The 27,063-nt window shown below is 47.6% G+C and overlaps 1 protein-coding gene and 1 pseudogene across 20 annotated transcripts in view; both read right to left on the bottom strand.

The window, feature by feature from the left end:
- The window catches only part of RANBP3 (RAN binding protein 3), a 64,195-nt gene extending 38,719 nt beyond the window's left edge, over window positions 1-25,476 (bottom strand). For 7 of the 19 annotated variants that reach the window (XM_053585967.1, XM_053585968.1, XM_053585969.1 and 4 more), the window contains exons 1-2: window positions 25,248-25,462; window positions 3,319-3,374 (exon numbers count right to left, since the gene is read on the bottom strand). In XM_053585967.1, coding sequence (XP_053441942.1) covers window positions 3,319-3,374; window positions 25,248-25,269 — 78 coding nt within the window. In that variant the 5' untranslated portion in view covers window positions 25,270-25,462. Of the gene's footprint in view, window positions 1-3,318; window positions 3,375-25,247 lie in introns of all 19 variants that reach the window. The other 12 variants (XM_053585979.1, XM_053585980.1, XM_053585981.1 and 9 more) reach the window with 9 other exon arrangements.
- On the bottom strand, window positions 16,694-18,447 carry LOC128582255 (Y-box-binding protein 1-like; annotated as a pseudogene). The gene has a single exon (XR_008379012.1). The product of XR_008379012.1 is annotated as a Y-box-binding protein 1-like (transcript).
- Window positions 25,477-27,063: the final 1,587 nt, after the last annotated feature.

The following is a 27,063-nucleotide window of genomic DNA, read 5'->3' as shown; positions in this document are numbered from 1 at the left end:
GATGCAGCATTAGGGAGGACGTTATGCAGATGGAGCTCACAGACAGGCATAAGCATTCAGGGCTGGAGCACCAATAGTGAAGTGGGGTGAAGTACAACCAAGTGTTCACAGTATTATTCTTTTCTAAAGACTTGAAAATGTCCAAAATAAAATTTGAAATTTTCAAAATAGATAGTTGAAGCAAAATGGGGGAAAATCTGCTCAGAAAACCAAAACCAAAACCAACAGTAGCCCTATAGGTTTTTTTTTCAACTTGGCTTCTGGATAGTAAGAGGGGATAACCAACAGTAGCCCTATAGGTTTTTTTTTTCAACTTGGCTTCTGGATAGTAAGAGGGGATAGGTAGATTATCTCTGTAAGAAAGAATGAAACTGAATGGTCTTCAAATTCTCATTTTTGACAGGAATATTGTGGCTGCTTTCTGAAGGCCTGGAGAAGCCAAGGAGGAGTGAAGCTAGACATCTGCCTTCTGTGTTTACTTTATACCTGACTCACAGGCAATGACAGCTGAGAAAACAACCCTCACAAAGGCTCCTTCTGTGTCTGTCTTTAACATAGAGAGGTTCTCAAACGCCCTTACAGGGATTGTAGGGCATTTGGGAACCTCTGTATGTACAGCTCCCCACTTCTATACGAAGAGCTGGAGAGCAGTTATTTTTAGAAGCCCATTTAGAATTGGCTCTGAGTCAACATTTTGACAGGGACTATACCAGGGCATTTTTAAAATGATGCAGAAGCCTTCCTTGCTAGCCTGCCAGTTCAGGTTCAACTCTAGCACAGATTCCCTTGAAGGGAATGTACATGTAAACAAGCCTTCAAATCACAAAGCAACAGAACCACCTTTGCTTTGAGAATAGTACTGAAATAAGAGCTAGAGATTCTTAAACGTATTTAAAATTCATCTGAGCACATATTACATTTTAGTGTTTCATCATGCAAGCTGTCCATAAGGTGTGCAAGCTTGAAGAATTCCTATTATTATTTTAAATCAAGGGTTGCAAACATTTTTTCTGCAAAGGGTCGATACTAAGTATGTTGAACTCTGTAGGCCATATGGTTGCTGTCCTAACTGCTGTTGTTACTGTACTGGGGCCTGGTGTGGCTATGCTCCAACAAAACTTTATAAAACAGGCCTGTAGTCCCAACTACCAGGGAGGCTGAAATGGGAGGATCACTTGAGCCTAGGAATTCTGAAGTAAGCCTGGGCAAGGGACCTAAAAATAAACAAACAAACAGCAGTGGACCCCCGCTTTAAAATGAAAGTGGTTCAAAAGATGACCATAATCCATTACAAAATTCTATAAAAGCCTGATTTTACTGAATAGCATCTCAAACAGAGCTCTAATACATCCAACTCCTAAGACTTTAATATTACGTCCCTAAAAACTACAGGAAAGGCCATTGTTAGCCCCTTCATACAGACTGAACCTCCAAAGGTTAGATAAGAAAAACACATGTAATTAAGCTGTACTGGTCTGGGCCCAAGGCAGAGGAGAGAGCAGAGTTAGATGTACATTGAAAATACCACCTGGGGGTGGCGCCTGTGGCTCAAGGAGTAGGGCGCCAGTCCCATATGCCGGAGGTGGCGGGTTCAAACCCAGCCCCGGCCAAAAACCACAAAAAAAAAAAAAAAAAAAAAGAAAATACCACCTGGAAAAAGGTTTTCACAGGTTTCCTGATTCTTCCTTAAGCAAAAGAATTAACAATGGGAAAGTTAAAGGTGAGAATGAGATAACAGTTAAAGTGACAAGCCTAGGTAGATAATAAGCCCAGAGGTACCTTGTGTGGGGTCGGGTTTGGGCTAGGGGCAGTCTCTGTCACACACACACACACACACACACTCTCTCTCTCTCTCTCTCTCTCTCTCTCTAATACACAGTCTCCTCCATTCTCTGCTAGGCACTTGAACATTGCTTAGGAAAACTGGGCCACTGAAAGAGAAATTCTGGCTTCTTCTCAGACCAACGGACAGGATTTAAGATGAGCAGCCATGAGTCCGAAATCACTAGATAGGATTTAAGTCATGAGTCCCAAATTACTAGAACAGCAGCTCCCAACCTGGGAGCCAGTTGCCTCCAACAGACAGAATCCACAGGAGCACCAAGTTGATGAGATTCTCAAATGCTGTTAATTATCAACCAGATACAAAAATACTTCTAAATTCAGCAGTTTGTAACCATAAAGGTTGCAACAAGTATCATAATAAATTACAACTACCAGCATGGTGCCTCAGTGGGAAGCAACCACACAATTTTTAGACAAATAGAGGGAATCCTCATATAAGCTGGGAAACACTGCTACAGATACCAACTAACTTCTGACATAACTCCGATCTTACACACTTATCTGTCAGGGAAGGATGTAAACCAAAGGCTCAAGGTAAGCAACATCTATGGGTCTATGGCTGTTTTATCACAGACCCTACTCCACACCTGTTAGACCTTTGACAGGCACCATTCTAACAAAGGTGCACCTGAACACCCCAAACTCAAGGGGGGGGGGAAGCAACCTCATGATGATGGATAATAAGTATGTAATGCAAGCAAACTCATTCTAAATACCTTTATGCCAACTTGGTTAGAGCCAAAAGAATGCCCCTAAAATCTTTAAAGGTTCTATTTTGCCCCTTAACCACTTTTGCTCTCTATTCTCTCTTCATCCCCTTTCCTTCCACCTTTCCCCCTAGTCTGCTCCTCTGCTACTGCTACTCCTCCTAGTATGCAGGGGCATTTTCTAAAACAAATCATTAGGAATTTAGAAGAATATTGCTGACAGGGTTTGAACAAGCCACACTCTGCGAGCCCCTCCCACACCAGACCTGCCTTAACCCTTTAACCTCTCTGCATAGTAATCTAAGGCCAAGCTTTCCCTCTCCAAGCCAAATGTGCAAAGTCTTTTTTTTTTTTTGTCTTTTTGAGACAGTCTCACTTTGTAGCCCTTGATAGAGTGCTGTGGCATCACAGCTCATAGCGACCTCCAACTCCTGGGCTTAGGCAATTCTCTTGCCCCAGCCTCCCCAGTAGCTGGGACTACAGGCACCTGCCACAATGCCCGCCTATTTTTAGAGACAGGTCTCACTCTGGCTCAGGCTGGTCTCGAACCTGTGAGTGCAGGCAATCCACCGGCCTCAGCCTCTCAGAGTGCTGGGATTACAGGCGCATGAAACCGCACCCAGCCCAATGTAGTCTTAAAGACCCCTGCCTAGGTCTCCCCACCTGTGGGCAGAAGCAGCTATGGTAATGCAACCTGAAGGAAAAACTCCCTAGGAAAGAAGAAATCAGAGTAATGATGCAAAGAGAGAACATACCGGCCCCTTACCTTTTGTCCTTTATCCTTCTGAAACACAAAGACAGGAGGAGCAATGGCAGGCTTTTCTGCAAAAAGAAAAATTGGTTTTTCTCCCCCCAATACTATATACATACAGTAAACAAAGCTACATTTGTTTATAAGTGTATGTATGTGTGTGTGTATATAAAAGCTACTAACTTCAAAGAGCATCAAATCACTTAGGGCAGCTCCTTGTCATGGACACTTGGATGCGTGGGTGTGTTCAGTATGAAATTCAACACTTACTGGTATTATACAGACCTGTTTTTCTATGCACATTGTTTAATTAACAAGGAGCTTTCAAGACTTGCTTGGAGTAGGAATGCACATGAGAGCAGAAATGCACAAAGAAAGTGCCAGCCACTGTGTAGTCCTGCGGGAATGTGGCATAGAGACTCCAGATTTTTATGTGAAACCTCCTGAATTTCCAATGTTGGAGATAAATTTGTTTTTTTGTTGTTGTTTGTTTTGTTTTGTTTAATTTGCAGGCCAGAAAGCAATTGATCTGTATCTGCTAGCCAGGTTGCTTAATGCTCTTTGGAGACCTGGCCCAGCAGGCCCAGGATGCAAACTTCCCTCTACATTAGGGAGGGAGAACAGGGAGCCACTGAGGGTCTGAGAGCCCACCTAGGACAGCTGCTGTTGAAAGAAGAAACACCATGGGATTCTCTACCACTGCAATTTCCACAAAACACCATTTGTCTCCTAACCCAGGGGCAGCCACATCCACAGCTCTCAGCACTCACCTTAGTGTGAGTGGCAGCTCAGTAAAGTTCCCTTGGGACACACTGATGAGGACTGCCATGACTCTACAGGGGAGGCCCACACCACATCTGCCTCATGGCCTCAAGTGCCCTGAGGCCTGCGTTCACTTTTCAAGGCACCTAGGGCTTGGTAAAGCAGGAGCTCTGAGCCTAGGGAAAGCCTGCTACAGGTGTACTGGGCCCCTGCAGCAAGTGGAATTCAGGCACCTGCTCTCACAGGCCCCTAGTAACACCTGGGCACAGCCCGAGAAGAGAGTGCTGTGCTGGGGTCTCAAGAAGAAGAAATGGAGGGAGAACAGCAGCTCAAAGGCACACCTCTTAGAGTGCTAGGGTGGGGTGTGGGCTACCATACCAAGGATCTGGAGAAATGCTGGAGAAGGCACTGGGAAGCAGGGGGTCTGTTCAGACTGAAAGAGAAGAGTTTGGGGAAAGGGGAGAGAGGATAGATGTGGGGAGATCAGGTGGGTGGCAACTGAAAAGTGATGGGTCAACACCATCCCACTCCTGCAGAAGTCTTGACTTTGGGGCAACAGTCCACAGGCAGGCAGCCCACTCATCCTGATGTTCCCTCCACCATGCTCCCCAAAGCCTTGCTGCATCTGAATCCAACTGCACGCAGCAAATATTGGGGTGAATGACACTGACACATCTCCAATGTAGCTTCTAGGCCTCCTTTAGGTAGCCACCTCCTTGACACCCCACACAGCTATTGCTTAATAAACTCGAATGAATGTGCTTCTGTTGGACAATAAATGACGTCAAAGGAATGCTACAGGGGACCCTGGGGCAAAGTCGCAGCCCCGTCTGCCACTGGGGAACCTAGAGACCTTGCGGCACTGCCCTGTACCCTACAGACCAGGCCCCGCCAAGGTACCCAGAGGCACAGAAAGCAGTTAGGGTTTGGGCCATCTCCACACTCCCCAGCCCCATCTGCTTTGGAGAACCACCCCTCCCCAACACCCCCAACGTTTCAGAGGGACCCAACCTCAGCCCTGGCTCTAGCCTGACAAGGATAGTACTGCAGGCTCCAGCTTTAGGGAACACAGCAGCATGTGAAGAAGGCCAGGCCTTTTGTTAAGAGCCCCCTGGGGAAGGAGTGCTTTCTTCCTGCTGGCGCTCCTGGGCTGGTGGGAGGTGACCCTGGGACCACCAGCAGTCATGTGTCACCATAAAGGGCCTGGAACTGGAGCAAACCCAGAGGGAAAACAGAACTAGAGATGGATAACTAAATCCTGGTCACACTGTTGGAGGTCCTGAGTTGAACTTGGCCCAAAGCTAGGCCAAGCAATGCTGAATTTTGCTTAATTCAGGGAGAGCCTGCTGCACGTGCACTGGGCCCCTGCAGCAAGTGGAATTCAGGCACCTGCTCTCTCACAGGCTCCTAGCAACGCCTGGGCTTTCCCAGTCTGAGGTACATTTCTGCCCTGTGTTACTTCAGCCTGAGAAAAGCACGGTCTAGCCACTGTGGACTTAATTAGACATATGCTGTACTTGGGCACTGAGAGAATAAACCTTGGAGTAGCCTCAAAGTGAAGCTAACATACTTTCTTTTTCTTCACCTGGCCCATACTTATGATTTGCAGTCTGTCTTCCTACTAAGGTACAAACTCCAGGAGAGTACAGACACTATTCTGCTCCCCTTGGCATCCTTTGGCCCAAGAACAGTACTTGGCATGTCGTGGCAATCCAATAAATATCTGATGAAGGCATGGTGCCAGGCTAGTGAGGAAGGGCAGAACAGAGATAGGATCCTTTGGAGAGAAGTGGAAGAGATTTCTAGTGATGAGAACTGTGTTGGTTGATCTGCATATGCTCAGAGGTGACCTCGGCTATTGAGGCAACTTCTGGAGGCCAGGGCTGCCTATGACTTGAAGCCTTTCTAGACTACATAGCAGGCTTGGGCTAAGAGAGGACCTCTCTGATGAAGGAACAACCCTGTCATGGACCTGGGCTAGCTGCCCAGCTAGAAGTAGAGGGAGGCTATGGAAGGGGACATGTGGGTTGAGCTCTGAAAGCAGAGATCCAGAGAACAGGAAAGTTAGGGTGATGCTCAATCAGATCCTCCCTAATTACCTCCTGTCCCCTGTTCCCCATCCCTGCCACCCTCAGAACCTCTTTCTTTCTCTGCCTCTACTTTCAGACCCTTAAATCAGGGGTCTATAGAGCAGGCAGAACCACTGATGTAAAACGTGCACTCAGAACTGCCAACTTCCTTTTATGGACATTTTGAGTTCCTTTGGACAAGCCACACCCTCCCACCTGACTACCATGATAAAGAGCCTGCTGTCCCCTGCATGCCCCATGTTCATGACATACTCCTGGACTTCTGCCTGGTTCTGTCCCTCTACCTAGAATATGTGTTTACCTTCTGTGTGGCTAGCTCCCTCAGGAAGCTCCCAGTTTGGACTGCACACATGCCCTGCTCTGCTCCCTCCTGATCACGACTCTGGATTCTACCCTGCCATGGGGCACTCAGAGGCTGCCTGTGATGGTGGCTGAGTGACTAGAGGCACAGCATCTGAAACAGCTCTGTCCCCAGCACATTACCCAGCACATGCTGTGTAGACATCATCCAGTAAGTATTTGAACTAAACCCATCTCTACTTGTCCACACATAGAACACCAGCTGATATATACTCCCATAAACATTTACTAAGCCCTTATTCTGTGCATGGCACCACAGGAAAGGTAGAGAACAGGAGGCTGAGAGCAGAAGACTTAACGGGAAAACATGTGATGGGGGCAGCAGTGCACATGGTGGGCTGGCACTGAGGAGCCCTGGCACTCCTAGAGGCATTCATCGGTCACTGACAGCATCTACCTCTAGAACCTGAGCTATAGGATTGGGGCCTCATCTGTCCTGCTCACCTCTGTATCCCCCATGGCAAACACAGAACTTCACACACAGCAGGGGCTTAACCAGCAGTTACAGCGTGAATGAAATGCCACATAGCACACAAAAAGATTAGGACCAAGGAGGAGGCACAGTCAGGGTTCTCCAGAGGAATAGACAGGATGCAGCCATTAGTCAAGGACTGCAGCAGAGCCCCCTGCTGACGGCAGGCAGCCTTCATTCTTTAATTCACTGTACTAACTAAAGCATAGAAATGAACCATCACCTCTCTACCCTGAACACAAAGCCATCAGTTACACAAACTGCACTTCCACTCAGCAATAAGTACCCAAACTGCAAACTGGTACTTGTGTCCCATTCCACATAGGACCACCCTACACTGATCGAAATGGGGATGGACTGTTTTCGGTGGTCATCCTTCATCACCAAACTGCTTCTGTCATGTCAGCGAGACAGTAAAATGCATGCCACTACCTGAAACCCAAGTTTAGGGAATGCACAGGGGACCAGAAGCAGGGAGGCTACTATGACCTGCTTTAATGCCTAGCCCAGCTTTGCTTTCACAGGTCAGGGAAAAACTACCACCAGAGATTTTTGGAGACCCAGATTACCATGAAAACCTAAAATATTTAAATATCAACAAATGCAAACTATTTAGCCCAGATTCTGTCAAACAAATGTTTTTTTGTAAAATGGTCCAGTAAAACACTCCCTGCCTGGTGACCGACTACACACAGCAGCACAGTATAGAATTCAGGAAACTAATAGAAAGACCCCTTTTGACCAAATGATCTAACCATGGAAGTCACCTTTCCAGGAACCCCATGCCAGGACCCTGTTTCACAGACTGATTGTGACTAACACTGGTGTGTGATACGGGGGTCCACTCCTGCTTGGTTGGACCTCCCAGGTCACTGCAAACAAGACCTTGCCTGTAGCTGGTGTAGTGCTTCTCCTCTGGCCTCAGCATGCTTTTCAGGGCACTGCAAACCAAGTCCAAGGTGGCTACTGCCCCATTTGACCCCTCTTCCTCCAATCCAGCAGCCTCCTCCTGGGCCCTCCCCAGCTCCTATGTCCAGGTTAACACTCAACCTGAACCTAATTAGGTGATTCACAGGACAACCAGACCTAAGCCAGGGAAAGTCCCCTGCCTGCCCCAATCACAGCAAGGGGAGAGGGATGGCCTAAATAGAAGTTAAGAGGAGTGAGCCCCTGCTGGCATCCTGGCCCACTGTGCAGCTCCCCTTCTTGTCCCCTGCTACCTATCCTCCCAACTGTGAGGCTCAGATGCAAACTGGAACAGACCAGCTGTGATACCCAGGAAAGGGCCTGAGTCTAGGTCTTGGTCTTTGCTAAGAACTGAGCAAGTCTCAGCACAGAAAGCTTGGTGATCTCTGCACTCATTCTAAACCTCTGCCAGCTGCTGGGGAGCCCCTTACCCTGTTCCCTCAACTCCTGCCTTTTCATCCTCCTATGGCTGTGACTGTCAGGGTACTCTTTCCCATTCCCTCAGCTGCATGTGGGATTCACAGAGTCAAACAAATATTCTTTCAGCAGCTACTACAACTTTCAACAATTCCACATATCCAAGCACTCAGTATACCAGACACCCCATCAACCTATGGGGACAAGGCAGTGATACAGAGAGACATGTCCCCTGCCTGTCAGGAGCAGACATAAGACTTCAAACTGAGGCCGTGCCTGTGGCTCAGTCAGTAGGGTGCTGGCCCCATATACTAAGGGTGGTGGGTTCGAACCTGGCCCCGGCTAAACTGCATCAAAAAACATCTGGGTGTTGTGGTGGGCACCTGTAGTCCCAGCTACTTGGGAGGCTGAGGTAAGAGAATCACCTAAGCCCAAGAGCTGGAGGTTGCTGTGAGCTGTGATGACACAGCACTCTACCAAGGGCGACAAAGTGAGACTCTGTCTCTTAAAAAAAAAAACAAAAACTTCAACTGAACATTACAAGCACAAGGAACCCTGGGAGGGCAAAGCTGGGGGGGGGGGTCCTAATCCAGTAAGACTGCAGAAAGGAGTGAAATCAAGGAAAACTTCATGGAAGAGGTGTGAGTAGAAGAACAAGCAGCATTTTGCCAGGTGAGCACAGGAAGAACTTGCAGCAGGATGTGAGGAGCACTGGCAAACTAGGAGGTCAGCAGTAGGTCTGGTACTGTGCCAGTGCTTGAGACATACCCTAGGGACAGACTAGAAAACAAGGCAACAGGAGCTAGGTGGGTACACCTCCACCCTGCCCTGTGCCTGAGGCCTGCATGCTCACACCTACATGGGCCAGCAGAAGAGGATCCCAGAAGGCAAACCCCAGTCAAACTCAGGCAGTTTTTCGAGGAAATGAAGCAAAGACCACTGCAAAGAAAAGGCAGGAGGGCATGGAAGGGCACAGGTTCCCTTCTGACCTGAGAAGCCATGGATTATTGTCCCTGGGGGGAGCTGTAAGTCTCTAGAGATGTGGGGTCTCAAATAGGTGGCCCCTCCAAGAGAAGGTCCATTGATGATCCACAGATAGCTTGCATGTGTGGGAGGTCTTTAAAAATCTTGGCCAAGGTCATCTCTATAATTTTGTGTGTGACATCTTTGTCTAAGCCCAGAAACTACCTCCTCAAACACTGGGTTAAGAACGGTCAAAAGAAACATAGTTTTAAATAGCCTGACACTTGAACAAATTAAAATAATAGGCTTCCTGGTACCACCTCAACAACCAGGGACCAAAACACAAGGTTTTTATCTGTGTCATTTCTGCCAATTGGTTGATAGCAAAATCTTTACACAAAATGACTTATGTATCTATTTCAGAGGCAGCTGGGAAGAGGGAGGGGGGCACAGTAGAGAACATCTTGCCCCGCAGCTTCTCTAAGGAAGGAAGGAGAGCATGTTGGGATAGGGTGGGTAGTAGGAACTATAGAGACACTTGGAAAGGTGGTGGGGCCCTCGCTGCCCACTGCAAGTGAGGGCGGGAGCTGGCCCGAAGCCCAAAGAATGTGCTCCCCAGCCCTCTAGGTTAACAGGGGTCTTAGAATAGTGTCTGTAGACTTCTCCCAGCCTCTGCCATGTTTCATGCAGCAAAGTTATCTGCATGGGATTTCCCAAACTCAGGATGGTTTCATCAAATACTTCTTTATTTTTTATGTTTTACCTGTATCATTCTCACTGAATCTGTATAACTACCATAAGAGGTAGGTTACATCAATGTCCTTATTTTACAGGAAAGAAAACAGAGTCCAGTGACTAGTCCATGGTGGGAAAAGGTCTCTAATCCAGGTGGGCCTGACTTGGAAGCCGATGCTCCTCAGTACCATGCTGCTCGCCATCAAGAATAAAGCAGCTAATTAAAAATAAATAAATAAATAAAGAATAAAGCAGCTGCCTGTCAACATTCTGCATAGGGACCTACAGGAGAGCACAAACTAAACTAGGGGGCTTGTGACAAGCTTTGGGGTCAGTGCAAGGCTTCTCACAGGACATGTGACCACCCGCCCCAAGAATACCATGTGCAATTACACAGATCCTTGCAGAGATTTAAGTCCTTTAAGAATGTCGAGAAAAGGGCGGCGCCTGTGGCTCAGTGAGTAGGGCGCCGGCCCCATATGCCGAGGGTGGCGGGTTCAAACCCGGCCCCGGCCAAACTGCAACAACAAAAAAAATAGCCGGGTGGCGGGCGCCTGTAGTCCCAGTTGCTTGGGAGGCTGAGGCAAGAGAATCGCATAAGCCCGAGAGTTGGAGGTTGTTGTGAGCTGTGTGATGCCACGGCACCTCTACCCGAGGGCGGTACAGTGAGACTCTGTCTCTACAAAAAAAAAAAAAGAATGTCGAGAAAAGAATCAAAGACAGGCCAGGCAAGGAGGCTCATGCCTGTAATCCCTGTAAGTCCAAGAGTTGGAGGTTGCTGTGAGCTATGACGCCAAGGCACTCTACCAAGAGAGACAAAGTAAGACTACCTCCAAAAAAAAAAAAAAAAAAAGGAAAAAGAATTAAAGACAGAGGCCAGGCACTGTGGCTCACACCTGTAATTCCAGCACTCTGGGAAGCCAAGGCAGGTGGATCCCTTAAGCTCAAGAGTTAGAGACCAGCATGAGCAAGAGTGAGACACCATCTCTAAAAATAGCTGGGCATTGTGGTGGCACCTGTAGCCCCAGCTACTTAGGAGGCTGAAGGAAGAGGATCTCTTAGGCCCAGGAGCTTGAAGTTGGTGTGAGCTACGACTGCATAGCACTCTATGTAGGTGACAGAGTGAGACTCTGCCTCAAAACCAAAAAAAAGAATCAAAGACACATTCCAAGGTGCACACTCAGTTGTGAAACAAGTTGCATTCTGTCTTTGCTGAAAATGTAACCATGGAATGCTTTGCATAACATATTCAGAATCTGACAACACACACTCCCCTACCATCTCAACTCTCTCCCCTTCCACATAAACTTTCTTTACTGCTGCAGAAGTAATGTATAGAGTAGCAAGGGCAGCATGCCCTGTAATAAGCTTTGGTGCCCCCTCTCCCTGTGGCTCCCTCCAGCCTCTCTCTTGGAGGATTTCCTGCTAAATTTAAATAGAAGAAACTAAGTATCTCCAGGAAAACACAGAAGAGAATCTGGTATATTTTTGCCTTTTCTGTTTATCCTCCTCCTGACGATGGCTCCAACACCTGCCAGGAAACTGCCTCCATCTGGAAAGCCACTTAGAATTCTTGACCAAACTGTCAGCAAGGTACTTGTGTAAATTTAGCTTTAATCTTGGGCTGATATGTCTTAATCTTCTTATCTGTGAAAAAAAATATGGAAAGCATCTTGCCAACACAAATAATAGCCTGTTAATATGTGGCAACCGCTGTAATCTGGCGACAATATCTTGACCCTTCATGTCATTTATTTTTTTACTCAGGAATTATTATAAACAGTTCTGTGCCACAACAGAAAGGTAAATAAGTCACGATGTGTCAGCTCTATCCTCCAACTAATTCTTTGGTGAAGAATGGAATGGATCTCAAACATGCTGTTGCTAGGTGATGCCTCTCTGCCTCTCCATGCACAGCATATTTGGGGCTCACCAGACCAGCTAACACAGGGTGGTGGGCCCCTGTGTAACTTAACTCTTTCCTCAGCAGTCAGAATATACAGAAGTGTAAAAAAAAAAATACGCATATCTTCAGAAAGGAAAAAACTGTGTAAAAATAGTAATACTCAGGCTTGGCACCCGTAGCACAGTGGTTATGGCACTGGCCACATGCACTGAGGGTGGCAGGTTTGAACCCAGCCCGGGCCTGCTAAACAACAATGACAACTGCAACAAAAAAACAGCTGGGCGTTGTGGCAGGCACCTATAGTCCCAGCTACGTGGGAGGCTAAGGCAAGAGAATAGCTTAAACCCAAGAGTTTGAGGTTGCTGTGAGCTGTAATGTCACGGCACTCTACCGAGGGTGACATAGTGAGACTCTGTCTAAAAAAAAAAAAAAATTGTAATACTCAATAGATGTTGATAACAAAAGATGAATACAGGTCACGTCTGACTTCTGCAATTACAAGAGGTGTTCAAAGTATATACATAATATAATAATATACATACAATACATCTCTCACCGACCCGTGTAAGGCACTGCATTCACTGTCAATATTTATGGTATTCAAAGAAAAGCAGGAAATCATGTGACACTTTCAGTATTTTTCCTCTGGCAATTCTCAACTGTTCTTATGGAGATTATGGGCTGTAGTTTTTAGAGCTGACATTGTACACTTTATGCATTTCCTTCTGGAATACTCTTCATCTTGTCATTTCCTTTGCCTACTGAAATCCAAGCCAATCTCCCAACACTCTACTCTTACTGCCAGACACCTATGCTTCCAATAGCAGGAGCTTCAAGCACTTGTTAAATGGCCTTTACTAGATGCTATATTAGGCGATTTACAGAATTCTTCTTATTTACCACAGCCACATCCCCGTGACATCCTTGTGTCCTGCTGACTACCCAACGAGGGCCAAACCACATCTGCCTTCTTTATCTCTACACGTATCAGTGCTGCAGCCAGAGCTGCCTAGGCCTCCCCACTCTGCCCCACCCAGCTGTAAGCCCCTGGGAGCAGAACTTGCACTTTGGGCACCTTTGTGCCTTGAATCCAACAGAAATCTCACAAACTTACACAAAGTCAGCTATGTTGCCTAAACCTGACAGAAGAAATTCAGCAATCCAATTCTGATGGCACTTCTCTGTTTTGCCACAAGGTAGTGAGACACCAACACCACTGAGGTGCCCTGAAAGTGTCTGAAGCTTGAGGGAAGGTTCCAGGAGAATCTAATAAATCCTCTCTAAAGAGAAACTTGTGGGATGGAAATCCTCAAACTATAGAACTTCTGCTGAGGCAGCAGGGGAAAACTGATGAAACTTGAGAGTGTGGGCTCTGGTCTTCATATGTGTACAAACCTGACTCAAACACTTGCCACCAGGATCCTGGCAAGTGAAGGAACTTACCTTCCCTTCATAATATCCTCCTCTGTATAGCAGGGATGGTATTTCAGCATAAGCAGTCACAGTAAAAATTAAATGAAACGGTGAGGCTGGGGCAAGGTGGCTCGCACCTGTAATCCTAGCACTTTGGGAGGCCAAACATGGGTGGCTTGCTTAAGCTCAGGAGTTCAAGACCAGCCTTAGGAAAAGTGAGACCCCCATCTCTACTGAAAATAGAAAAACTGAGACAAGAGGATCTCTTGAACTCAAGAGTTTGAGGTTGCTGTGAGCTATGACACCCATAGCACTCTAACCAGGGTGACAGCTTGAGGCTGTCTCAAAAAAAAAGGAAATGGTGCCTACACAGAGTATCACATACCACCCATTCCACGTTAGCTCTGGTGTCATCATCATACTCAAAGGACTGCAAAGCAAACACACTGATGCCACCCAAAACAAGGGCCTTGGACTCAAGGATGGCTGCCAGCTGCCAGGTTCCTGACACTGGTAAATTTTGCCTTACAGTTTGGCCCCTTCCAAGGAGTGGAATGATTAGATCCAAGAGCTACCTGGACACCCAGGCCACTCAGTGAGAATGCTCAGCTGCTCAGAATCCCTCGGCTGTGCTGAGACTGAAAGAAACACCGAGGTAAGGTTTGAAGGAGGCCAGTCAGCCAAGCTTGCCCTGTTGTCAGGATTTACTGAGCACCTACTCTGTGCCAGGCACTGAGCTCAGCACTGGAGGGGGGATGTAAAGGCAGATAGTGCCACAGCTCTCTAGTGGGAAAAGAGAGAAGACAAATGGCTTCGTGCTGAGACAACTACATAATTCTGGAGAGAGGTGCTATACAGAAAATAGCAGGATAGTGGAAGAGTGAGTGGTTGGGGAAGACCTCTCTGAAGCGTAGACATGAAGGATGAGAAGGGATGAGACAGATAAGTGGGGGGGGAGTACAAAGGTCCTAAGGCCAGAAAGGGCCAGGAAGCCCACGTAAGAGGGAAGAAGTTGCAGAGAGGTTGGAGAGGGCTGGGGAGGGCCCAGAGGTGGCGGTGAGGAATCTGGATTTATCCAGTTTACAGGCTCTGACCCAGGCCTTGGACTGTCAAGACCCAGCAGCTGCCACCACCAAGCCATAAAAATACCTTTTTTCCACTGAGCAATGAGTAGCTTGTTTTCTCACCCTCACCCCCAGAGAAAGACAAACTCACAAGGACTGTTTTCCCCTCTCACACTCTACCCTTACAGATGCAACATGGAGAATTTAATATGAGCAAACAAGTTACCAAAATTCTGCATGGCAAACCTAGGGGAGTTTAATTTAGAAAAGGCATTTTAAACTTACCTCAAAAGGCAAAGCCTGCCTCTCAAACATGTGCATAGAGTAACTACTATTGACTACGATTTCCTGCTTTTCTTTGAATACCATAAATACTGACAGTGAATGCAGTGCCTTACATGGGTCGGTTTTCAGGAGGACAAGTGCTCATTAACTAGATGCTACTGCCTCACTGGGAAGATTTCTGTTGGATTGTCATTTCCTTTGCCTACTGAAATCCAAGCCAATCTCCCAACACTCTACTCTTACTGCCAGACACCTATGCTTCCAATAGGTGCTTCAAGCACTTGTTAAATGGCCTTTACTAGATGCTGTATTAGGCGATTTACAGAATTCTTCTTATTTACCACAGCCACATCCCCGTGACATCCTTGTGTCCTGCTGACTACAGTGAGATAGGCACAGTGGCCCACACTGGCCCTCTGCATACATGGCCTTGGGTTTCAGCCCTGCACCTGGACCACCACTAAAGGTCCTTCCCAATTCTGACATTCTGCTCAGGTCTTCACCTTGGACCTGAGTCAGTGCTGAAGATTAAGGAAAATGCTCGTCCAGGGATATGAAGTCCACAATGCCTACTTAGCTGCCAAAAGGCCATAATGGAAAAGGAAGGTTGGGAAGATGAGCCCTAAGCTCTAATTGGCAAATAATTTATTCCTGAACAGTTTTATTCAATCCTATAACCCATGAGTATTTTTGCACTAGAGATATTTTTGGTTGTCATGATGGGGGAAGAGATATTATGGCATCTAATGGATGGAGACCCAGGATGCTGACCAACATCCTTTGCTGCTTATCAGAACCATCACCCAACACCAAGAATGATTCAACTCCAAATGTGAACAGTGCTGAAGTTAAGAAATCTTGCATTAATTACTTGGAAAATGAAGCAGCAGCATCCAGTTAATGAGCACTTGTTCTCCTGAAAACCGACCCAGGAAAGGCATTGCATTCACTGAAAAAATTGAGTTTGATCCTTAACTTGATTATACACCAAAATAAATTCCCCACAGATCAGATGGCACAAACCAAGCTGTGATCCCCTCAGCTTCTGTAATTAACCTTTCTTCTCCCTCCTCACTGTATGGATTTTCTTTCTAGGGGGAGACAGGGTCTTGATTTGTGGCCTCAGTGGTATCATCATAGCTCACTGCAACTTCAAACTCCAGAGGGCTCCAGAGGCTTCCTGCCTCAGCCACCAGGGTAGCTGGGATTACAGATTCTTTTTGGGGGGAGACAGAGTCTTGACTTGTTGCCTCAGTGGTATCATCTTATCTCACTGCAACTTCAAATTCCAGAGGGCTCCAGAGGCCTCCTGCCTCAGCCTCCAGGGTAGCTGGGATTACATATGTGTGCCACCACACCTGGTTAATTTTTCTTTTTTTAGGAGACAAAGTCTTGCTCTTGAACTCCTGACCTCCTGCCTCAGCCTGCCAGAGTTTGACAAATTTCTTTAACATCTGGCTTAAGAGAATATAGCTGAATTCTCTTTTTCCTCTCTCACTCTCTTTTTTTTAAAGAGACGGAGTTGTTGTGAGGTTGCTGGTTGCTATGTTACCCAGGTTGACCTTGAACTCCTAGGCTTAAGCAATCCTCCAGCTTGGCCTCCCAGGTAGCTGGAACTACATGTGTATACCACTACATCAAGCTTGAATTCCTTTTTTTTTTTCATTATTTAAGATCTTTATTAACAGGTGCTTGCAGTTTGTTGACTTTTTTGAAAAAATCAAGTTGTAAACTTTTATTACAAATTAAAAATGAAGTTTTTAAAAATCTCAACTTGACCAGATATGAAACAATTTAAAAACCTTTAAAGGCGTTATTGAGAAAAACCAGGCTTTTTTAAAAAACATGTTTGTTGGGCGACGCCTGTGGCTCAAGGAGTAGGGCACCGGTCCCATATGCTGGAGGTGGTAGGTTCAAACCCAGCCCCAGCCAAAAACCAAAAAAAAAAAAAAAAAAAACATGTTTGTTATTACCAAAAAAGACTTCTTTAGGTAAAAATAATAAAAACCCCATGCTATAGATAATGCAGATAGCTCTAGTTATCTGGTCAACAGGCAAAAAGCAAGCACTTAAGGTCTTCAGCTTCAATCTTTTGCTCATTTCTTATTGCTGGAATTTCATATTCGTTTCTTCTTGTTGGATGACTAAACTGGACGATGGTAGAGATGGTAAGCCGGCATTTACTCAGCCCCGCCCTGCTCAGCCTCGGGAGCGGACGAATTCTCAGCTGGTGGATCGGCTGCTTTTGTCTCTTTGCCATCTTGTGGTTTAGGGTTTTCTGGGGGTCTGTGTCGGTAATTGAAGTTGCGACAGTACCCACGTTGAGGCGGCTGCTGACCTTGGGTCTCATCTCTTTGATTCTCTTTATCCTCTTCATTGCCGTCTTCTCTGTGCTGTCTTTGGCGAGGAGGACCCCTGTGGAATCGTGGTCTATAACCCCGATACATATTCTGTCTTACTGGTCTACCTTGTTCTCCTGCACCCTGGTTGTCAGCACCCTCCATCACTTCTCCCTGCACAGGAGGGTTGGAATACTGTGGTCGATGCCCATAGGGTCTCCGCATGTAGTAAGGTGGGAACCTTCGCCTGCGGTAGGGCCGGCGTTGTTGGTCCCGGCCTTCAGGAGCTCTCTCCAATCCCTCGTTCTTTTCCCCCACTCTCGCTATTCTGGTAATTCTGCTGGTAATTGCATGGAGGACCCGAGACGTGGATAGTGCCTATAATGGTTACGGTCTGCTGCATATTTACTGCCTTGAACTGGAATTCCACCAGGGCCTGTAACATTTGCTGCCTCCGCACCCTTTTCTCCTTCAACAACATCAAACTCCACAGTCTCTCCATCTCCTACACTGCGAAGGTACTTCCTGGAGTTATTCTTCTTTACGGCAGTCTGGTGTACAAATACATCTTCCTTGGTGTTATTCCTGTTGATGAAACCATATCCGTTTCTCACATTGAACCATTTTACTGTTCCCAAAACCTTTGTTGTGATGATTTTCTTGTCCTTGCCGGCAGGCGCCACAGATTTGAGACCGTCCGGGCCACCGCTCCCTGCGCTGCTGCCCGTAGTGCCGGGCTTGGTGTTGGCAGTGCTGAGGGCGGGGGCGGCGGGCGGCTGCTGGGTCTCAGCCTCACTGCTCATGGTTGCGGTGATGGTGACTGGGGCCGGCTGCAGCAGCTGCGGCTCCTCCCAATGTGTGATGGTAACTAGGCCGGTGGCGGCGGTGGGGCTGCTCAGGGCTCTCTGGGGTCCGCTCTCCGCTCCCGCTACCGATCGAACGCCAAGCTTGAATTCTCTTATCTGCTTCTATAGTTTACCTATTGCTAGATAACATATCATATAGTATCTGGAAAAAAACTTCCCTGAAAAAATGAGAATAAAAAAGGCAAATACTGTTCCTGTTTTGTTTTGTTTCGAGACCGAGTCTTACTCTGTTGCTCAGGGCAGAGTGCTGTGACATCAACCTAGCTCACAGCAACCTTAAACTCCTGGCTTCAAACAATCCTCCTGCCTCAGCCTCCTGAGTACCTGAGACTACATGCACCTACCATGATGTCCAGCTAATTTTTCTAGTTTTAGTAGAGAGGGAAATCTCACTCTTGCTCAGACTAGTCTTAAACTCCTGATCTTACTCCTCTAGCCTCAGCCTCCCAGAGCGGTAAGATTACAGGCACAAGCCACCACACCCAGCTACGTCCCTGTATTATTATAAAAATACTTTTGAATTTGCAGTCCCCTCAAAAAGGCCCTGGGAAGTCGCACAGGCCCAGACTATCTTTGAGAACCACTGCCACGTGCTACTCTGAGTATCAGCATTCCAAGGACACTAAATCCTGAATTAATTATAGACTACGAGTTTTACACTAAGGTACTATGCTAACAAGCACTGAGGGCAGACATCAAAAAGTCTAAGGAGGCTGTATGACAGGACTGAAACCCAGATGCCAACCAAAGTTTGGCAGGCCCCATAAGAAAATGAAGCAGGTTAGGCCCTGAGCAGCATGGTGAAGACAGTGGTGTCCAGGAGGATGCAGTCTGTCTCAAGGATGGGAGCTGCTCCTCAGCCCAGAAGAATAGTTACTGTGCAAGAATATGCAGCCCAAGGGTGGCTGCTATCTTCCAAGAGAAATCAGAAATCTGGATTCCCCCCAACCCCCCACCTCATCCTCTGCCTTTAAATCTCAGAATATTTAAGTGTTGGCTCCTAAGAACAAAACCCTAAATGGGCCAAATTAAGTATGTCTGCTTGCTCCTCAAGCAAGTTTGTGACTTCTGCCTGTGGCTTTCAACTCTGGTTTCATATCGTAAAACATCTGTGGAGCTCTGAAAAACTACAGACACCCTAGAATTCCTGGAACCATTTCCAATGGTGCAACCCAGGCAGTAGTTTTTATTTTCTCCAGCAACTTCTTTAAGCAAGCGTGAAGTGCAACCATGGCTCAGTCACAGTGAGTGCTATGCCACAGCATTAAATGCCAAGACCACCCCAGAGGGAGCAAACTGTAGACATGCTGCGGGGGTGAGAGATATCCTGAGGCCCCTCTCTGGAGTAGAATAGAGGCACGCAGAACACTACTTCCTCTGGACCACAAGTCCTTTTAAAAGAAAACAAAAGAAGCTTACTGCCCTGCTACCACCACTAGATCCCAAATAGAGAACCATGCAAATCCACGTGCCTTGTGATTGCTTCAAAGTACCATGGAGAGCTACCAACACCCAGCCAAGCCAATACAAGCCATCTCTGCAGGTCTTTTTTTTTTTTTTTTTTTTTTTGAGACAAGAGTCTCAGTATGTCGCCCTCGGTAGAGAGCTGTGGCGTCACAGCTCACAGCAACCTCTAACTCTTGGGCTCAAGCAATTCTCTTGCTTCAGTCTCCCAAGTAGCTGGGACTTACAGGCGCCCGCCACAACGCCCGGCTATTTTTTGGTTATAGATGTCATTGTTGTTTGGCAGGCCTGGGCTGGATTTGAACCCACCACCTCCGATATATGTGGCTGGCACCCTAGCTGCTGAGCTATAGGCGCCAAGCTGCCATCTCTGCAAATCTTGCCTGTCTCTTGCCGTTTTCATGAATGGTATTCACTTCCCAGAATCCCAAAGGGCTCCCCACACAGCCTTTATCTGCCACTACATCCCAGCCTATTCTCTCAACAGAATAGGCATGAAGTAACTCAGAACCTAAAATGCTCCCTTCCCCCACCAAACACTGTGCCTCCCCCCAATGCCAGCCTCAGGTCACCTATTCTAACCTCATCCAATTCCAGCTCCTTCCACTAACCCCCAATCTCAGAGTATTGGCACATAGCAGATCCCAAGAGACCCTAATACCTAGCAAATGTACGAGGGTGACATGACTGCTGGGGAGATCCCATTCCCAGTTAACTGAGGACTAAGGACACAGTTGCCATGTTTGGCAGAACTATTACGCTTTTATGTGTCTACACAAGATCCTGGGCAAAACTTATACTTCTTCAAAGTGTACAAAAAACAAAGACTCTGGAGTCTCTGAGTTATCACATCACCCCACAGCTACCAGCAACCTCCCTCTGCTGCACCCACAGGTGGCACAGGCAAGGGGAAAGCATACATTCTGATCTCAGGACAAATCCCAGAGTTAATTTTTATAAACTCATGAAAATGTTTGAACAACTATTTCTCCCTTATCCTAAAAATAAAGTTTAGGGCAGGGGAAAGAGGTGTTGAGAATCAAGTGAAATGAGGATTCCAATGAGTTGTAGCTAATGATAAAAATTCAGTTTCATTTCATTCTCTCAGGGTTTTAAGTCAACAAGTAAGGTTCAGGGCAGCACCTGTGGCTCAGTGAGTAGGGCACCAGCCCCATATACTGAGGGTGGTGGGTTCAAACCCAGCCCCGGCCAAACTGCAACAAAAAAATAGCCGGGTGTTGTGACGGGCACCTGTAGTCCTAGCTACTAGGGAGGCTGAGGCAAGAGAATTACCTAAGCCCAAGAGCTGGAGGTTGTTGTGAGCTGTGACACCCTACTGAGGGCGACAAAGTGAGACTCTGTCTCTAAAAAAAAAAAAAGTAAGGTCCAAATGGAGAAAAGCCAAACTACTCTTGAAAATCTCTCTACCCACACTTAGGCAATTCTACTACCAGGGACACAGCAATGTTCAGTTATCATGATTTCAGGTTAGAGACAGTGGGGTTATATTGTTAGCATTTAGTGGGTAGAGGCCAAGGAGACTGATCAAATTCCTACAATGCAGGGTAGACCCTCACTGTAGACAATTATCTGATTCCCAACAACCTACAAGGTCTATAGTGCTGAGGGTGAGAAACCCTGGGCTAGGTGATCACCCAGTGACAGGCAGGGCTGGTCTCCCATCACAGGCTCTAGGCAGGGCCATCTCCAAGTGGGATAAGGGCACCTGCAGTATTTAGACTCTCTTTTTTGCAAAGCACTTAAGCTGTGTCTAGAGCAGAGGCGACTATAGTACAGACAGCTACCACTGAGTGTCTAACACTGAGGGTGGAGACAGATGCTGAACAATTCATGCGCATTAACTTCTCTAATGCTCACAGCAACCATGAGAGAGGTACAGTTATCAATATTCCCAATTTATTGGTAAGGAAAATGAGGCTCAAAGAAGCTAAGAAATTTGCCCAAGGTGACTCAGAGTAAATAGCAGAATAAAAAATACGGGCCCAGTTGTCTGTGTCCCCATCATCAATACCAGTCAGTCTTACCTGGGTCGATGCTGTACCCGTACTCTCCACCCTCAGGTGGCTATGTCTGTCTGGAGACAATTTTGGTTATCATGACCCTTGGGGTGGGGGGTGTGTGTGTGTTAATGGCATCTAGTGAGCAGTTTCAAGGATGCCACTGTGTTGCCAAACATCCTACAACATAGAGAATAGAGAACTACCCAGCTCAAAATGTTAACTGTGCCAAAGTTGAAAACCCTGCTTCATACCATTTCCCATGTTTCCACTATGTATGTCTACAGGCTAGTAAGGAATTTATGTTACCATTTAACGCTGGGTAGACTCAAGTATACCTTATGCACATTCTTCCATTCTTCTCTACCTTTAGCAGGGACAAAACTCTGCCTTCAAATCATGATGTCAGTCTATGATGCAGAACAACTCCAGAGTTTGGGAGGTATCAACAGTGAAATTGCCAAACATAGGAAACTATCCCTGGACAGTGTAAAACACACACATATACTCTTCTAGGACAGAAGCATTCCAACTAGACTTTAACAGATCAGGACTACCAAGAAAGGCTGTGGGAGTTCGACTTTAACAGATCAGGACTACCAAGAAAGGGCTGTGGGAGTTCCTATCACCATCCATGAATAGATCACCATGGCAAATAGGATACTGTACTGGGCACACAACTGAAAACATTTCCTTGTACACAAACACAGCATACCTAACCTTTATTACTCAAACTGGTAGGCCTCAATTCTGGCTGCATATCAGAATTATCTGGGCTGCTATCTGTTCAAATGCCCAGGACCCAACCAACACCTCACAGAACCTGTAAGGAGTGGGGTCTGGGTATGTGCGGTTTCAAGAAAACTTCCCAGGTGATACTGACGCATAGCCAGGCAATATCAGGACAGTCACTGCTCAGACTGACACTGAGCTGGGACTGGCCCAGAGAGGACAGTGAGTGGAGGACAAGATATGAGGATGGAACAACTTAGAATCCCTGTCTGGAAGCACAGAAGCCAAGAGGACATTTGACTGAAGTTTACATAGCAAGAGGAAAAGCACAACTATGTGGCAGTCCCCAAAGCTTCAGAAATACATGGAGAAGGAAGTCCCCCTTTACATAGTAAGGAATTAAAACATCTTTTTTTTGTGGTTTTTGGCCGGGGCTGGGTTTGAACCCACCACCTCCGGCATATGGGACCAGCGCCCTACTCCTTGAGCCACAGGCGCCGCCCAGGAATTAAAACATCTTAACAGACTGCACAAACCAAACCAGAAATAGAATCTTCAAGAAACACACAGGGACTGATGAGAGGATCACAGGGATATCTGTGGCACAAAGATCAAGATTGTCAGAGATACAATGCTAGGTGAGAGTAGCATTTCCATTTCTGTTTGATAATTTTCAGTTCAACTATGTCATTGACAATGGACAGCCCATGCATATAGCATAAGCTAGAAACAGTATCCCCTAGAAAACAGCAATCCATAATTTTCCCTGTGCTCAAATGTATTCCCTTGCAGGGGGTATTTCTTAGATTCCTCCTCTGGGCCAGGTACTGTTCTAGATGATCATGACAAACAAACTGGGCAGTCAAACAAGTAAAACCTAGTATGCTAGACAGCAGTAATGGGGTAAAGGGAATAAGGAATGTGGACATGACTTAAGATGGTGGCCAGAGTTCTCAGTAATAAAGTAACACATGAGAAAGAGTGAGTCATGAGGATATGTGGGGGAAAATTGTTTCAGTCAGAAGAACCAGCAGGAAAAAAGGCTAAAAGGAAGAAATATATGGACCATTCAAGGAAAACTAAGAGAGCCAGGACAGTTAGAGCTGAGCAAGTCAGGGAAAGAGTGGTGAGATAGGACAGGGAAGATAGCAGGGGCTGGCCTGCTCTGGCTTCTGGGCTGAGAAGTGTTGAGATGGGTAAGGATAATGGGAAGGGGTCACCCTTTCGAAGCATTGTTATGGTAGAACTGACAATTTACTTAGGAGTATGAGAGAAACAGGGGAGTCAGGGGTGACCTGGAGGTTTTAGGCCTCAGCAACTAAAAGAATGGACTTGCCATTTATTACAGTGGGAGAAAGACTGAGAAGTGCAGGTTCTGGTGATGGTGGGGGAGGATAAGAATTTTGTTTTGGATGTGCTGTTAGATGTGCCTATGAGACACCCAGATGGAGATGTTAAATATGATGTTGCACATATAAGTCTTGCGTTTAAGAAACTATATGGGGATGGTGCTTGTGGCTCAGTGGGTAGCGCGCAGGCCCCATATACCGAGGGTGGTGGGTTTGAACCCGGTCCCGGCCAAACTGCAACAAAAAAATAGCTGGGGTTATGGTGGGTGCCTGTAGTCCCAGCTACTTGGGAAGCTGAGGCAAAAGAATCGCCTAAGCCCAGGAGTTGAAGGTTGCTGTGAGCTGTGACGCCAAAGCACTCTACAGGGGACGATAAAGTGAGACTCTTGTCTCAAAAAAAAAGAAAGAAACTATAGGGCTCTACAAATAAATATATGAAGTATGTCATATTGAGCTCCATTTGTACAGTCACTTTCCTGCCTTTATCTGGACATCATAAGTTGGAATGGCTCCTTTACCTTTTAAAAGAGATGCAGGCTAAGATAGTTAAGAATGGGAGACACAGAAGCCAGATCACCTTGGTCCACATCTCTGCTCAATAGCTACGTTGTCCTGCCTTGGGTAAGTAACTTACCCACTCTAACTCATTTCCTCATCAAGAGAATGGGGCCAATAGTACCTATGCCTCATAGGGCTTTTGTGAGGAGTATTACCAGAGATAACAGTATGTCAAAACTTTGAAAGGTATCTGATACCATCCCAAATGCTCCACAAGACTGAGCACTTACTATCATCATTCATTCTTCAGTGCAATTCGCGAGGGAAACCTCAAGACACCCTCCAATAGCAGGGAGCATGGTATGGTGGAGTTAGAGCCAGACAGGTATAGAGTCTGCTTGCAGGTGTGCACGGAGAAAAGGAGGGAGTTAAATATAGGCCTTGGAAGTCCTGAAGCTACAGCGATAGCAACAGGACTGTCCTTGTAGGCAGACATCAGCCTTGCAGAGCGCTTTCTCTGGGGAATTTGGAAGATAACCTTGTCAAAAAACGCTCGGGTGAGATGGCAGCGCTCCACAGAGAAGGAAACCAACCGGTCTCTCTCTGGACTTGCAGCCCAAAAAAGGGGGGTGAGGGGCCAAAAAGCAGCCAGAGCCTGAATCAGCAGACACAGGCGCCCCAAAGGGCCCGGGGGAACTGGGGGCAAAGTACGGGGCAGGGAATGGGTGAAGACAACCCGGGCTTTCTCTGTCCTCGGCGCGGAGCCGGCCTGCAGAGGACGAAGATTTCACAGAATTTAGGGGATGGACAGCCAGGTCGGAGAAGGAGAGATAACGGATCCCCGATGTCGAGGGGGCAGGAGAGGAAGCCTGGCGCGCTCGCGCCCACAACCAGGCCCCAAGGTCTATTTACATCCGAGGCCCAGGCTCTGAGGCTGCCTCCCGGCCCCTTCAGCCTCAGGACTGATCTGCGAGGCGGAAGAGCCTCAGGGCCGCGACTCCAGCGGCTTGCCGGCATCTCTGGCCAAACGATGGGAAGAACGCGGCTGCCTGGAGTGTTGGCCGGGTCGGTGAGCCTGGCCTGAGGGGACGCAATGGGGGGCGGCTGCAGGGCCCGCTGGGCCGCTACCCCGGAGAGAAAGGGAACCTCGCAGTCCGCGGCGCTAACCCCCTTGGACCCGTGGCCCCTGGGCGTCCCGCCGCCCGTTCCCAGGCCGCCAGCTGGCCCCCAACGACGCCTCCCTACCTTCGTTCGCCAGGTCCGCCATTTTACTTCCTTAAACCCTCCCACAAGGCCCCGCGCGGGCCCGGGCTTGCTTGCTTTTTGCCAGAAATTCGCGCGCGTGCGCACTTGACGAGCCGACGCAGTGCAAGGCGGACAACTTCGCGCCTGCGCGCTCAGCAGCGCGCTTAATCGAGTTCCGGTGGCCTTCCCAGCCTGGCCACTCTCCAAGCACGCGCCTGCGTATTAACCGCCATCCGCCTCTTTTTCCCGCCTACAGAAGGGGCGTGGACCGGAAAGGGTAGGGTAGGGCGCGTGCGCGGTGGCCGCGAGTGCGCAGTCGGTGGTGTGACCTGAACCAGGGTCTTGTGAGGCGGCGGACCTGGTTTTGACACTTCTGGTCTGCCTCTTGCTTTCCGGGGGTCCCCAGAAGTGGAAAAATGAGCCATAGAGCCGAAACCTGCCTCTAGATAAACCCTCTGCGGCTCCGGGGGCTTTCCCCACGCGCCGGCAGGAGGCCTAAAACCTCAGGCCTCAGTTTCCCGGTCCCAGGAGCGGGTACCTTGGGCAGACGCTTTCCAGAGGGCCACACGGTGAGGTAGCGGGAGGGGAAGCAAAGCTGAGGTTGAAGAACACCGGCTTCGGGGAGGGGGCGGCCCGTGGACGGACGTGCTGGGTAGGGGACTCGGCGAAAGAGACGGGACCTTTCTGAGCGCGCCACTTGGGGCCCCGGCAGCCAGACTCCCGGCGCCGCACCTCGCGGTTCTCCATCTGTGAAATGGGATTGCCAACCTCACAAGGCGTGTGTTGTGAGAGAGTTGGGCCTCCTGGAGTGGGTCCACTCGCCTGCTCCGACTCTCAGCAAACACTTGGCTTGGTCTAAACTCAGCCGCTGTCACCGGCAGCCGGCACCGCCCTGGCCCCGTTTCCTAATCCCTTTCCTGGAAGACGGGACAGCCTCTTCGCCACCCTTCGTGTCACTCTTATCAAGCTCCAGGCTCCCCACTGCACATGGCAGCAGACTGAGGAATCGTTTACAAATATAAACTAAAAATTGAATGTGCGCTGTGGCTCACACCTGTAATCCCAGCAGTGTGGGAGGCTGAGCGCTTGAGCACCCAGTTGGAGACCAGCCTGAGCAAGGGCGAGATCCCGTCTCTACTAAAATTAGAAAATCTAGCCAGGCGTTATGGCGGGCACCTCTAGTCCCAGCTAGTCCGGAGGCAGAGGCAGGAGGATCACCTGAACCCAGGAGTTTGAGGTTGGTGTGAACTATGATGCCAGGGCATTCAACTGAGGGTGACGAAGTGAGACTGTCTCAAAAACAGTATGTATGTATGTATATAACTAGTATACGTATATATAAACTAAAATTATGAATATCAAGGGCTCAGCCATCCTCCGTCCTTTCAAAGAGTTTCAGCTGAACTTGGAATAAATTCTAACTTTTTACTGCTCTTCCCATTTTAGCCACATGGGTCTCTCTGTTCGTGGAGTACAACAAACTCATTCCAGCTTCAAGTTCTTTGCACTTGCTGATCCCTCTGCTTGGGACTTTGTATTCCAGGTCTTATCAAAGTTTGAGTCCCAGCTTTTCCTTTTTTTCTCCAGTATGATCTAGAAGGGAGTGAAGCAAGTTCTGTATAAACTGTGGCCCAAATCTGGCTGTGAACTGAGAAAGGTGTGTGTGTGTGTGTTTTTAAACAGGCTGTGAAAAGATATCAAAAGAAAAATAGTCTCTCCTGACATGACAATTATATGAAATTTAAATTCTAGTGTCCATAAATAAAGTTTTATTTGAAAACAACCACACTTACTCATACGTTGTCTCTGGCTGCTT

This window comes from Nycticebus coucang, chromosome 3 (assembly GCF_027406575.1).
Source record: "Nycticebus coucang isolate mNycCou1 chromosome 3, mNycCou1.pri, whole genome shotgun sequence".
NCBI classification, from domain to species: Eukaryota; Metazoa; Chordata; class Mammalia; order Primates; family Lorisidae; genus Nycticebus; species Nycticebus coucang.
This window is presented reverse-complemented; position numbering and strand designations above follow the sequence as displayed.